At 37.1% G+C, this 14,506-nt stretch overlaps 2 protein-coding genes across 5 annotated transcripts in view; one reads left to right on the plus strand and one right to left on the minus strand.

Annotated features, from left to right (window-relative positions):
- LOC106091280 (circadian clock-controlled protein daywake) overlaps nucleotides 1–14,506 on the plus strand; it is a 758,551-nt gene that overhangs the window by 631,487 nt on the left and 112,558 nt on the right. The window lies entirely within an intron of this gene.
- LOC106090626 (dynein beta chain, ciliary) overlaps nucleotides 1–14,506 on the minus strand; it is a 34,410-nt gene that overhangs the window by 519 nt on the left and 19,385 nt on the right. Inside the window, exons 16-24 of the mRNA XM_013256930.2 lie at nucleotides 13,349–13,518; nucleotides 12,985–13,288; nucleotides 12,719–12,912; nucleotides 12,284–12,653; nucleotides 10,854–11,165; nucleotides 10,476–10,792; nucleotides 9,004–10,420; nucleotides 7,993–8,141; nucleotides 1,802–1,934 (exon numbers count right to left, since the gene is read on the minus strand). Of these exons, the coding sequence (XP_013112384.1) occupies nucleotides 1,802–1,934; nucleotides 7,993–8,141; nucleotides 9,004–10,420; nucleotides 10,476–10,792; nucleotides 10,854–11,165; nucleotides 12,284–12,653; nucleotides 12,719–12,912; nucleotides 12,985–13,288; nucleotides 13,349–13,518 (3,366 nt within the window). The remainder of the gene's footprint in view (nucleotides 1–1,801; nucleotides 1,935–7,992; nucleotides 8,142–9,003; nucleotides 10,421–10,475; nucleotides 10,793–10,853; nucleotides 11,166–12,283; nucleotides 12,654–12,718; nucleotides 12,913–12,984; nucleotides 13,289–13,348; nucleotides 13,519–14,506) is intronic.

Genomic DNA, 14,506 nt, shown 5'->3' on the forward strand with positions numbered 1-14,506 from the left:
ATGCGATGCGATGCGAAAGGGGTTGTCCATTGAATGAATAATAAATTTTCGCATTGTTTCGTGTCATAAATACATTTTAAATTGAAAAGTGTTAACGTTAAAATATCTTAGACAACAGTTTGGTTTAATAGCTGTGTTTTGTTTTCAAGATTTTCGTATTGTTTTGCTGGTTGGTTATAGAAGTTTGCGAATCGTTGAGCATAACCTAAAGTTGGCTGCACAAATTGATGCGAGAGTATTTTTTATGTCCCTAAGGTCTAGAGTGGCGTGTGGCGGTTTATTATCCGCACCCTCTTTTCAACGTAATCTAAGGTCTAAAGTGCAGTTTACGGGGAAAAGCCTTAGAAATGACTTCACAAACACAAATATGAAGTTCCTTGTCGCCTCCAAACGGACCCTTGCCCCATCGAGGTGAAATGACACCGAATATCGGGAAAATAGTACTCAAATTAAATTTTGCGTAGGACACGAATACTACGTCTAAATTTCCCATGAACATTCCACAAAGGAACAGGGGAAACTTCTCTCATATCAATGAGTGCAGTCCGATTAAAGTTCAAGTTCAATGATAAGGCGTCTCCTTTTTTATGCCGAGTCCGAAAGGAGTACCTCATGGCGACCAGCACTTGGCAGAGAAGTTTTACCATGGCGGGATAGCCGGTATAAGTAAGGGGATAACTACCGCTGAAATTTGTTTCTCATGTACCCAGGCGTTCGGCATCATAGGCGGACATGCTAACCTCTGCGGCGCTACGGTGGTCTCCACACATAGAACACGAATATGAAAAAAATATAAACAAGTATGGGTGCACTAAGTTCGGCTGGGCGGAATCTTATATACCCTTCACCATGGATCGCATTTACCAAGTTATCGGCATCTCATCACAGGCAAACAAAAACAAAGGTTTTTACGCTCTCATATTGTATTCAATTATTTTATTTATTTGTTTAAAAAATATTTTATAATTGCGACAATATTTTAAGTACAAAACTTCTGACGCGATGACAAGAATACAAATGTGACGCCGTCTATTTTTAATAGCCTCTTTTGTCTGTTATTGAATTGATACCAAATGGTATTAAAAATATTTGTTTGCATCATAACAAAATAATACCAGCCGGTATTGGCATAGTACCGTCATTTTTTTTAAGAGTGTGTATGTACAAGGAGTAGAGAATAATTGAAGGCTATGAAAGAAGTCCGGAATTCCTTGCATTGACTTCAAATATTCATCGTTGTGAGGGTGTACAACTAAAGCTGACAAACTATCGATAATCACAACAGTCGATATTTTCGATACGTCTAAAAATAAATATCGATAGTATCGATACAATCGTTAATGTCCCATCACCTATATTTCAAACGAAAATGAGAAGTAAAAATCAGTAGTCCGATTTAGGGAGTAGCAATATCAGTAGGAAATCATGAAAGAAAATGTTGACCCAATCGGATGAAAATTGCGCCCTCTATGGGAGCAATGTATCTTAAAGGATACATTCAGTGTCAAATCGCTTGTCTTTGTTTAATTTTGAAAAGAAAATGAATTTTACCGATAGATGTCCGTAAGCTCATGCAAACGATAAAACTTGCAAACACTTTTTAACCTAACCTAACTTTTCTTTTACCAGAAAATTTATAAATTTCACCGTGTTTCTTATATTAGTTCATATTTATTTATATTATTTTAAATTGTTACAAGTAAGAACTTTTTAGGACGTACATCGCTTATGGGACAACTGTCGCATTATAAATAGTTACTATAAAAGTAAACATAACAAATTATAAACTAATTGTACTTACCCGTATATTTATCACCGGTAATGGGGGATAAAGTTCCTTAAGTCGTGACTCCATTATAATACCCTGTTGTATGTCCCATCTGGCGCCTTCCATGAACATTCCATGAACGTAGGCGCCTTCTCTTGGCGCAGTTCTGCATCGAAAATAGAAAAATGATAGAAAAACAGCTTAAATTTTGCTCCAGACCATGAATGTTTCATTTGCTAGACAATAAAGCGAATTGTTAAGTTTTACTTAATGTCTATAAATAGGCATAGGGGAAGTGGAAAGATTGTTGCAAAAATCATCATCTCAGCATTAATTAGCTATGACCACAACTCAATTATCTAATAATATTCGGTAAATGTGATAGCCACCGCACAGTGTTCCGAAACGAAATTTATTTGTCTACGATAGCGCACAACAAGCCTATTACTGGCTTAGGTGTAGGTCCATAGTGGCATGAGGAGGGCCGCACATTCTTTTCAACCTAACCTAACCTATTTGTCGACAACAATCCTAATTCTGAACATATGTAGATAGATGATTAGAAAAGTTCATTAATTGTTTTCGTTCATCAAACTCCTTATAAAGTACGAACAAATCATGCTATACGCTTGTCATTTTGTACATTAAATTTTACAAATTTTTTTATACCCACCACCATAGAATGGAGGTATACTAATCTAGTCATTTCGTTTGTAAGACCTTGAAATATTCGTCAAAGACCCCATAAAGTTATATATTCTTGATCGTCTCGTCGTTCTGAATCGATCTAGCCATGTCCGTCCGTCTGTGGAAATCACTATAGTGGTCGAACGCGTACAGCTAGCCGCTTGAAATTTTGCACAGATTCTTTGTAGTGATATAGGTCGTTGGGGGTTGCTAATGGGCCATATCGGTTCAGATTTGGATATAGCTCCCATATTAACCGATCCCCCGATATGACTTCTTTAGCCCTTACAAGCCGTAGTTTTTGTGCGATTTGGCTAAAAATTCGTATGTAATGTCCTGTTAAGACTTTCAACAACTGTGCCAAGTACGAAGCAAATCAGTCTATAACCTGATATAGTTCCCAAATAAACCGGTGTCTCCATCATCCTTGTTGGGTTCCTAGAAGCTTTAATTTTTGCAGTCCTTCTCAAAATTACGCTTAAATCACAAGGGACTTTTCTGAAATTTGGATAAAATTTTGCACATAGTGTTCTGTAACTATTTCCAAAAACTATGTCAAGTACGGCCCAAATCTGTCAAGACCCTGATGAAGCTCCCGTATAAACCTGTCTGCTGCTTTGACTTCTTAAGCCCCTGTCCGAATTGGCTGACATTTTGCACATGGTGTTCTTTTATTATACCCAATAACTGTGCCAAGTACGGTCCAAATCGGTCTATAATCTGATATAGCTCTCATATAAACCGATCTCCCGATTTGACTTTTTAAGCCCCAGGAAGCCGAAATTTTTGTCCGATCTGGCAGAAATCTTGCATGTAGTGTTCCGTTATGACTTCCGATAATTGCGTCAAGTACGGTCCAAATCGGTCAAGAACACGATGTAGCTCCCATATAAACCTATCTCCCGATTTGATTTCTTGAGCCCCTGGAAGCCGCAATTTTTATGACATCCAACAACTGTGCTAGGTATGGTCCAAATCGGTCTATAACCTGATATAGCTCTCATATAAACCGATCTCCCGATTTGACTTCTTGAGCCCCTGGAAGCAACCATTTTTGTCCGAATTGGCTGAAATTTTGCAAGTAGTGTTTTGTTATGACTCCCAAAACCTGTATATAACCTGATATAGCTCCCATATAAACCGGTCTCTCGATTATCCTTGTTCGGTTCCTAAAAGCTTTAATTTTTGTTGGTTTGAAAGATTTTTTCATTAGTTTTAATTTTTTAAAATTTATTTTGTACGGCCCGGCCGAACTTAGCACGCTTTTACTTGTTTTTTTTTTAACTCTATTGCTTTTAGCTCATTTGGAAAATCCATTGGTAATACATTTTCACATGTTTTCGAACACTGTGCAGTCAAAGAATCACAGAAGCTGATCATGGGGAAAGCGCCACCCAGTCGTCAGCAAAAACCGATTCTCAGACGCCAGAAGCAGACGTCGTGATTTGGCCGTCTTTTCGATTCGATTTCAATACGAGACAAAAAGTAGAAATGATTTATGATGCCAATGCGCCAATTTGATGACGCTCTCACTCTTGTCGTTCAGATAACGTCCGAACTGTCGCCGTTTAAGCAAGCGACGCCGTCGGTCTTGTTAAAATTTGAATAAATTTCGCTATGAATTTGATTATTTCTTGTTTAAATCACATTGTATTGTTATTTTTTTTTTTAAATACGGCTAGATGTTAAAGCTAATTGTTTTTAAATTTATTAATGATCGCTTTGTTTTTATTTGCATTTTATTATTTTGTAAAACTGTTTGTTTTTTTAGAAATTCTGAGAATTGTTTTTAAATATTTTTGGAATTTTTTTAATGACGTATTAACAAAAATTAGAAAAAATGCACAATACATGAGAATGCAAAGTGTTTGTTTCTATTGACAATTAAATGACGAAAATTTGAACAGTAGTCCAAAAAATAAGAAGAAGGATCCCAAATATGACACAAAAATAGAATAAAGAAAACAAAAAAAATTAAAAAACAAATTAAATCACAGTCGGACCTCCATATCTGGAAATCGGTTATATGGGAACCGAGATAGAAAGTATACTTTTGTATTTTTTTTCATTGCTTTGATTATCCTTGATTACCTTCATTACCTGTTTTATAAGCTGTGCCTAAAGTGCGCTTATTAAGCACGCTTTACGAGGGTTGCCTTTTTTATTTCGGGATTGGACAACCCTTGTGTTGCAATCTGCCAACTAACAGCTCTATCGTAAATCTTGTCATTTTTGAGGTTATACGTACTCAGAACGTTTTGACATACGAGCGCTATTTGTGTTGTTTACAGTAACTTAAAAAGATTCATCTCGCCCAAAAAATTTAAATAAACCGTGAACATTTTTGTGCTATTATTTTTTACAACTTTCGACGTGGATAAATTCAACAACAGTGCATCGATGAACTTAACTCAATTTTTGGGGATGAAGCTTCATCAGGGATCAGTGTTTATCGATGGTATGGTGAATCCAATCGAGGTCGTAGTTCACTCCAAGACGAATTTCGCAAAAGGTCGTCCAAAATCAGTTGTTGTTCCAAAAACCATTGATGCTGTGAGTCAACTGATATTGCAAGATCGTCATGTGACCTATCGTAAGATTATGAAAACCTTAGGTATTAGTGGGCCTGCATACATACAATATTGCATGCAAATTTTACCTTCAAAAAATTTGTTCGCGTTGGATCCCACACAATTTGTCAATTGCTCAAAAAAAGGCTCGTGTCAATTGGTAGAAAGAAATGCTCCAAAAATACGTTCTCGGTGCTTCGAAACGCGCCTATGATAATGTAACAGGTGATGAATCGTGGATGTACGAGTATGAGCCCGAAAGTAATCAGCAGTCGACTGTATGGGTGTTTCAAGATGAGCCAAATCCAGCAAAAGTTGCTCGCGCACGAAGCACTTCCAAGCAAATGATCGCCTGTTTTTTCGGAAAAACTGGATTGAACTTCAGGTCTGTTCGCGTACTTTTCCAGTAAAAATATTCATGAGAGTGAGCACAGACTCTACTCTCTTTGCTGTTTATTTGAATTTAACAGCTGGTTTTCATAATCGAACAGCTGTTCGATACTGCGAATTTCTGCTGGGAAAAAACCTCCAGTAGAAATTTGCACATGTCGCAATCGTACCACTAGAACAACGCAGACCCGTCAATTCTGGTACACAACCATTTGTTTGGCAGTTGTCTTCCAAGAAATCAGGAAAATCAACCGCCGAAGACGGATCACTCTTCACCACGACAATGGGTGCTCTCACCCATCGGCTCAAACAACTGTATTTTTGAGCACTCAAAACATCGATTTGATGATGAGCCATCCGCCGTATAGTCCTGACTTGGCACCGAATGACTTCTTTTTATTCCCCTACGTAAAAAATAAAATGGGAGGTCAACGTTTTTCAACACCTGAAGAAGCGGTTGATGCATTAAAAATGCATGTTTTGGAGATACCTAAATAAGAGTGGCAAAAATGCCTGAAAATAATCCGAAGATGGGAATAACTCCTATCTCATTTTTTTGTGCAGAAAATGACTATTCGTGGATATCAAAACCTAAAGGCCTTGAAAAATGCACAAGAACTAAAAGCCATTTTAGAAATTTAAGAATGGTCATTGCGGGAGTTTTAAGGGAATTCCAATTACGGGCTCAATGATAACAGAGAAGGCTAAAATATTCCACTATATATTGAAGATAAGTTTGAAATGCGAATATTCTAACGGCTGGTATGCCATGATTAGGCAGTCATTGATGGCATTAGTTGTCAAAGGAGAGACTATGCTATTATTGTGTGCTAATGCTGCTGATACTCTCAAGGGCAAGACGTCAGTTATTAGATAATAGTGCTCGGTTAAAGAACGTTAACAAACATCCCGTTATTTATAAAGGGAAACTGCACTTTATAGGGCGCACCCCCTATTTATACCCTACACCATCACTGTGGTACAGGGTATTTGTTTGCAACGCTAAGAGGAGAAGAGGTATTCAGAATCACTTTTTGATTCGATTTGCCCGATTTTCACTTAAATGGCCGTAGTAACTACAATTTTCAACCAACTGCACAATATTTGGCACGGATTGTCTTGTTCCTGATCTTAGCATATCTGAAAAATTTCATAAAAATCGGTTCAGATTTAGATATAGCTTCAATATATACGAGGGTTGCATTTTATATTTCAGGATGAGAGAACATAAAAAACAAATATTAATCATCAAAAATCGTTTTATTGTTTTTCAAAATATTCCCCATTAAGATCTATACACTTCAGCATGCGTTGGAACCAATTGTCGAAGCACTTTTGCCACTCTGATTGAGGTATTTACAAAACACTTGAACGCATAAACCGGACCTTCGGGTGACCTATCAAGACTAAGAGATGATTAATTTAGGAAAATTGGACTCGCCCTCAAAAGAAATAAGAAGTCAAAACTAAGATCGATATTTATGGTAGCTATATCAACACATGAACGGATATGGCTCATTTACAATCCCAACTGACCTACAATAATAGGAAGAATGTGTCCAAAACTTCAAGCGTCTAGCTTTACTCCTACAAAAGTTTGCGTACTGTCGACAGAAGACATTGGAAGACATTGTTAAATGGGAGGTATATCAATAGATGAAACAATTTGACCCATTAATAGGAAAAAGGCGAGTTTATGGGCTGTAGAAGGTCAATTGGTTAATCGGTATATATCGGGGATATATCAAGATATATAGTCCATCTCTGAACTTAGAAAAGCTGTCACATCCATAAAATAACCTTACCAATTAACACCCATACCTATTTTAAGGATTCTTTATGTTTTGTGAACACGACTGTAAATCTTTCCTTTTAAAAAAATTTAATTTTATCATTTAAAACTAAATCCATGCACTTATGCCAAGGTTGGTTCTTCATATATATTTCTAATCACATGTGTTATTAAAACATTCTCTTAAGGGCAGTATTTATTTACTTATGGGTTAATGACACTTAAACCAAATTATTAATAACTTTCAACACCACCTATGCTAGGCCAAATACCATTGCCCTGTCATTTCAATGCCTTTTTCAATAAGATCGTCTTTTAAATCGAAGCAATAGCAAGCATGCAAACATTTTTTTTTACAAATTAAATAATATAATTTAAAAATAAACACATGACAAAAAGAATGCAACAAAAATATATTCTCTCAATATCATCTTCAATTATCATCATCGCACATGATTGACCGACCCTAACCGATAACGAGAAAATGGTGAAACTAACTAACCGCAAATAAAACCAACAAAAAAGAATCATTCTTCAAAAGGCCAAATAAAATGTCAATTAAATGATGAACGAAATAAACATCAAACCAAAAAATCAATACTACGCCCATCCAACCATTCACCCAGCTCAACTCAACTGAACCCAACTCAAGCATCCATATCAACGGAATTTCTTTACTGGGAAAGTGTTCGATCCCAATGCCGCCGCCCTGGTGATTGCCGGGGGTCGTTCATGTGATCATTGCTTGCCCATTGCATTGATTATTGATTGATGGTGATACTCACGTGAAATCTTCTTTTTGCTTTTTGGTCACATCACACACCAGGCACATTTTGTCCAATGGCAATTCATTCTTCCGGGCCGTACTTTGCATAATTGCCGTCAGTAATGATTGTGGATTGAAGAAACCGGCCAGCCAAACCACAGAGGGGAGCTTCAAACAAAAAAAAAAAATTATAAAGTAAAGGGGTTAAATATATATATATATATATATATATATATATATATATATATATATATATATATATATATTAAGACGAATATAAATATATACAAGTAAAGAGGTGTTAAGTTCGGCCGGACCAAACTTTGGATACCCACCACCTCGGGTATATATGTGAACCACCTTTCGTCATAGTCCGGTGAAAAATGCATAATTTATACCCCCATAGCAGCTTTATGGAAAAAAATCTAAGAAGATCTAGCCATGTCCGTCCGTCTGTCTGTTGGAATCACGCTACAGTCTTTAAAAATAGAGGTATTGAGCTGAAACTTTGCACAAATTCTTTTTTTATCCATAAGCAGGTTAAGTTCGAAAATGGGCTATATCGGACTATATCTTCATATAGCACCCATATAGACCGATCCGCCAACTTAGGGTCTTAGACCCATAAAAGGCCCAATTATTATCCGATCGCTATATTTGTCCGCCCAGGGGTTTGATGTACCCCATACATTTGTGGCTAACTTTTTATATCACATTCGTACTCTGCTGTTAAATACTCTTCACTTCATACCCATATTGTCCCAATCTATTATCATGTCCGTTTAGGGGTACTTTAGGTGGGAGTTTCCCAAGTTGCTTGGCCAAAAAAGAATTCACTTGAAATAATGCAATCATCTGCAAAATATACAGTTTTTGAAAATAAAGATAAGGGGGAGAGTCCGTTCCCCCTTTGAATATCCAAAAAATTATGTAATTTTTTTACATATGATGAAGTCAGAAAAATAAGTTTGGCTGTCTTTTACTCTTTGACTATTGTTTACCAAGAGTTCACTTTCTTGTTTTTACTCACCACAAAGTCCGTAGACCAAGTTTCCAATTCACGCAAGCGTAGACACAAATCGATGAACCAATTATTCAAACCCAATAGCGAGGGATATGCTCTTGAGGTCCATGCTGGCGGTACCTGATCCAAGAACAGGGCATTCTCCAAAACTTCCATGTCAGGCGTTGTGGTTAATTCACCCTTTAAGCCCAAATCCAATTCTCTCAGACTCCGCTTCATTTCACTGGTCAAAAAGTTCATACGTTCGCATTCCTGAAAGGCCACAATGACATATGGCGTCCTTTCCTCCACCTTATTCATGATTTCCACCATATTGAATTCCTCAGGTAATTTCTCAATAATTTCGTCCACAATTTGTTTGACTTTATCCTCACGAGTCACGGTGGCTCCACCACCGGCGCCAGCATCACGAGGCTGCATTTCGAAGACGGTGCGGAAAATATTTTCCGCTCTGGTGGTGAGAAAACCAATTTCAGCATTTGGATGAAGACCATAGAGATAGGGTGACTCAGCAGGCATGAATTCTTCAATGTAATTGTGATAACCCTGATAGTCGGTGTTGGGGGGAGCAGGAAAGCCGGGAGCCAAGAATAATTCACCATCAACGAGGTCGGGCTGCATATACTCTTCCAGATACATGATACAGAGCTTGCGGTCCCAATCATCGGTGATGTGGCCCCCGTACATGATCTCGCCGAACAAATAGCGCAGATCCTCCCAAGGCACTTTGGCATTGGCCTCCAAATAGTTGTACAAGACCGAAACACTGATATTCAAATCACCCACATTGAAGGGGTAGACTTTGTTCCAACCCTGAGGTCCAAATTTACGACGCTCCGCCACCACAGCATGAAAGTAGCAGAGAGAAAAGAGGATAGCCTTAAATTCCGCTTCCTTGCCCGACATTTCCAGAGTCTCTTGAGTGAAATTGTCCAAGGCTTTGTGTAGATTGGCCAACATGCCGGTGGGAGGCTCATTGGTGATCTTAATCGAAGATTCCAAAATACCCTGTGGTATAATGTGAGCTGAGGGTGTAGAGGCGGGCTCGGCACTCAGGAACATGCGATAATTCTCGTGTGAGCCTTCAGCGTAAAATTCCAATTTCTTTTCTAAAGCCGGTAACCATTTTCGCACCAAGTGAATATTTTGCAATACCACCCAGTGACCATTTTTGGCTGCCACATCCATGGCTGCCTCGGCAATCGATTCCTGGCCCTGACCCAAGGAAACATTGTGGAAATTTCCCAAATCCATGGTGAAACCCAATTGTTTGCCCAAAGCCTCAACATCCTTGAGGGGATTAACACCGGGAGAGAGTATGAAGAATATGGGAGTGGAGGGAGAAGCCTCTTCATAAGATTTGGCAAATTCCATAGCACGATTTTCCACATATTTGGAGCCAAGTTTTTCCTCTATAAAGTCGCTGTAAAAAATGTCAAATTAGTTAAAAGATGCTTTAAATTGTTCAAAATACTCACGCCAAGGCATAGGTCATGCGATCCGGTCTCAAGGCCCTTATCATGCATAGCCTTTGTAAGGCGGTTTTATTCTTCCACTCCTGAGGGAATTTCTCCTTTTCCGGCAACTCGGATTCGACCAATTTTTTCCATCTCTTCGATGAGGTCTCAATGTCTCGATCCAAATTACGAAACTCATCTTTAGACGATAGACTGCATATTCCGCCCCACGATTGATTGGATAGAAAATCCACGGGACTAGTTACATGAGGTTTGATCGGGAAACGGAGTAAAAAGTCTAGTTCCGCAGATGTAATTTCTTCGTTCATCAGTAAGATCTGTGCAAATGTGGTGGAACTATGAAACAACAAAAATCTCTAGATTTTTTTCTAAGATTACCTGGAATGTCATCTGAGAGGCAAATATCAATTTGTCACATTCAAAGAGACCACGTGATGTATATTGAAAAACAGAGTAGGTTATACAATCGATTAGATTGGCCACACGCAAATCAAGAGTTTCACCAGGTTCAGCCTTGGCAATGGCTTTTTGGAAGACCACACTGAAGGCCTTCAGAGAGAATTGGTAAATCGGATTAATGGTGTTCAGCTCGTTCAAGATGAAGTAAAGTAAACTTGCTCGTGCCGCGGCGGGACGATAATATTCTCGAGCTTTGTCAATTTCTTTGGAGGTGATTTTGGCTTCTGCCACCTGTAAACAATAGAGAGTATAGACAATTTTTTTAAATCCAGTTACTACATAACCTTTAATAAAGTTTTATATATTCACTAATCATTTTACTTGTTTGTTACCTTGCACAGTGATGCAGAATCAAAATTCTTCTGCCAAAATATCACAACAGAAGAAACGGTCAAAGTATTTTTGACAATACCTTTTAAAGGATGGCCCAAAAAAAAGTTGCCGCAAGGCATCTTGTTTCAAATTTTATGGAAATGGGATGAAAAATGCTCATTTTATGGGCTCAATACTCTATTTCGGGAGATCGGTTTATACGACAGCTTTATCCAAATATGGTCGGATCTGGACGATATCCAACAAAAAGGTGTAGAGGGGTCCCGGAGCTTGCTGTGTCAAATTTCATCGAAATAGAATGAAAAATACTCCTTTTATAGGCTCGGTACACAATATGGGAGACCAGTATATAAGGCAGCTATTTCTAAATAAGTTCCGATCTGTACCACATTTGACAGAAATGGGTAGGGTTCTACAAGAACACACTGTGCCAAATTTCATCGAATTCTGGTAATAAATGAATCTTTATGGCTTCAATACCCTATATCGGGAGGTCGGTCTAAGGGCAGCTATATCCAAATATAGTCCGATCTGAACTGAACTTCACATAGATAAAAAGGGGTCTACTAGAACTCACTGTGCCAAATTTCATTGAAATCGGATGAAAAATTACCAATTTATTGCCTCAAGACTTTGAGTCTGGAGATCGGTCTATATAGCGGCTAAAACACGACTTTATGCGATCAGAAGATTATATACAAAAAATGTGAAATCATCAAAAATTTTTTGAAAAATGTTTTTATACCCAAGATATCTGCAAAATTATAAACACACAGCTTTTGGGTATAAATACACGGGTATTTACCCAATTTACCGGGTAAATACCTTTTGGGTATGTACCCATCGCCCATCTCTAGTAAGACGCAAAGCATTATAGTGACTACTTTTATTCAACGGCCCACCGAAAGTTGCTCCACTGCTATATGGGGAGCGGCATTGTATACTTTACCAAAATTGTGAACTTTTGTTCCAGGGATTTCGTTTTTGGGTCACTGTGCATGGTTATTATACCTTACCTTTTCCTCAATTTCCGAGGCTGTACTTTTGGTAGTCTCCAAATTTTCCACCAATGCCGTGTCACCCAAAATATTTTCACCAGCCGATGAAAGTCGGGACAGTAAATCATCTTCCAATTTTTTCAGCATAATTTTGAAATCATTTTGTTGTTTGGTCAATTCAGCCTTAAGTTCTTCCAAATCGGGTCTTTCAGCTTTGACGACTTCGGCCAACAGTTGATCTTCCAGACCATCGCGGGTCACAGTGAAGTTAATCAATGTGGTTTGTGCCTGCATTTCTGGTTTGTAGTGAGGATTTGCTAGTTTGGTGTGCAATATTAAGCGGAAGTTGGAATTGTATTCAATTTCTTTGTCGCCAATTTTAATGGCTCTGGAAATAAACAAAAACAATAATGAAAAAAAAAATTATTTTCTTCATAACTATGGTATACTCACTTTCCTTTTTTGATAAGGTTACGACCCAACAACGAGTCTAGTACCGGGTCCAGGTTTTCATCTATATTCTCTATAAGCACTGTATAGCCTTTGGTTATGGCTGTCTCGATAATGTCCAAGTAGCTACGCTGGCCCATGCGTAATACTTGCAAGGGATCTCCATACTTTTCTTTGATCCATTTTACACCTTGCAACTAAAGAAGACATGTGTTATGATCGAACACCTAGGAGCACCCATCCTATTAACATTAAGCCTTATTACTTACTTGCGGATCTATCATCAAAGGCCATCTATCGGAGTTGGATAAAATGGTGGCATTTTCTATACTCATACGATCTGAAGGTAAACCCTCATTTGTCCATACCGCCACTGTGGTATCATCGGTCAGCAATGATAGAGGATCTAAATTTTCTGTGGTTGGTATGGGCGGATCCAGATTCTTAAGGAAAGGCATCCACATTTTCTGCATTAAATCAATGCGGAATTGTTTGGTGAAACAACCCACATATGATATAAAGGCGGTGATCAGTAAAATGTCTCCAGGCAAAGTAATACCCTGTTTGACAAAACTTTAAATAAAAGAATATGGTAAATGTTTTCTTAAATTTAACAGTGGTGTTGAATCTTACTTATTAACAGCTTCAGCCCAACGAACATTTTCGCTAGCCAAGCCACCAACCAAACGATTGGCTAAAGCAATAGTTGCCTGTGTAGCATCGGCCTCTTTTTGACAACGCAATTTATCAGCTGTAGCCTTTTCGAAATCAGCTGTTAGTTTTGACAATTGTTCTTCCAAACTCTAAAATGAAAAAAAGCAAAGCAAAAACATTTCGAAATTTTATCTTTGTAGAAAGTTTCATAGAAATATTGCCTTCACCAAAATTTTGTCTTTAGAAAAATTGTATCAATATTTTGTCTGTAGAGAAAATTTTATAAAAATTAGAAAATTTTGAAATTCGAAAATTTTATCGAAATTTCGTCCTATTTTTATCGAAGTTTTGCCTTAAGCTTTAACGAAGTTTTGCCTAAGTTTTATCAAAGTTTTGCCTTAAGAAGAAATTTCATCAATATTTTGCTTTCAGAAATAATGCTATTGAAATTTTGTTTTTAAATAATATGCTATCGAAAATTTGACTTTTGATAAAATATGATCGAATTTTTGGTCTTCAGACTAAATGGCTTCAAAGTTTGGTATCCAGAGTAATTTTTTGTCGAAGTTTAGTCTTTAGGTTTAGATGCATGTCCATAGTGGTATAGACGGATTAATATCCACACTCTCTTTTCAACTTAACCTAGTCTTTGGAAAATATTCTATGGAAATATTGTCTTAAGAAAATATTATATCAACATTTTGTTTTTGGATAAAATTTGATCTTTGGGGGAGTTTCATAGAAATTTTGTCTATCGAGAAAATTTTTTGAAGTTTTGGCCTTGAAAAAAATTTTATCGAAAATTTGTCTACAAAGAAAGTTTTATCGAATTTTGGCCTTCTGAGAAAATTGAATCAAAATTACATCTTTATTTATTTATTTATTATTATTATTATTTATTTAAGATTTATCGAAATTTAACTTTCAAACTTCATTAAATCGAAATTTTTCTTTACAGAAAATTATATAAATTGTTGGTTCTTGGAACAAATTTCATAATTTTGTACATAGAAAAAATATTATTGAGACTTTGGTTTTGGTTATCGAAAAGTTGTCGCTAGGTATAATGTCATCGTAATTACAGAAAAAATTAATTTTTTGCAATTTATTGTTTGAGAAAAATTCATCGAAACTTTA

This window comes from Stomoxys calcitrans, chromosome 2 (assembly GCF_963082655.1).
Source record: "Stomoxys calcitrans chromosome 2, idStoCalc2.1, whole genome shotgun sequence".
NCBI classification, from domain to species: Eukaryota; Metazoa; Arthropoda; class Insecta; order Diptera; family Muscidae; genus Stomoxys; species Stomoxys calcitrans.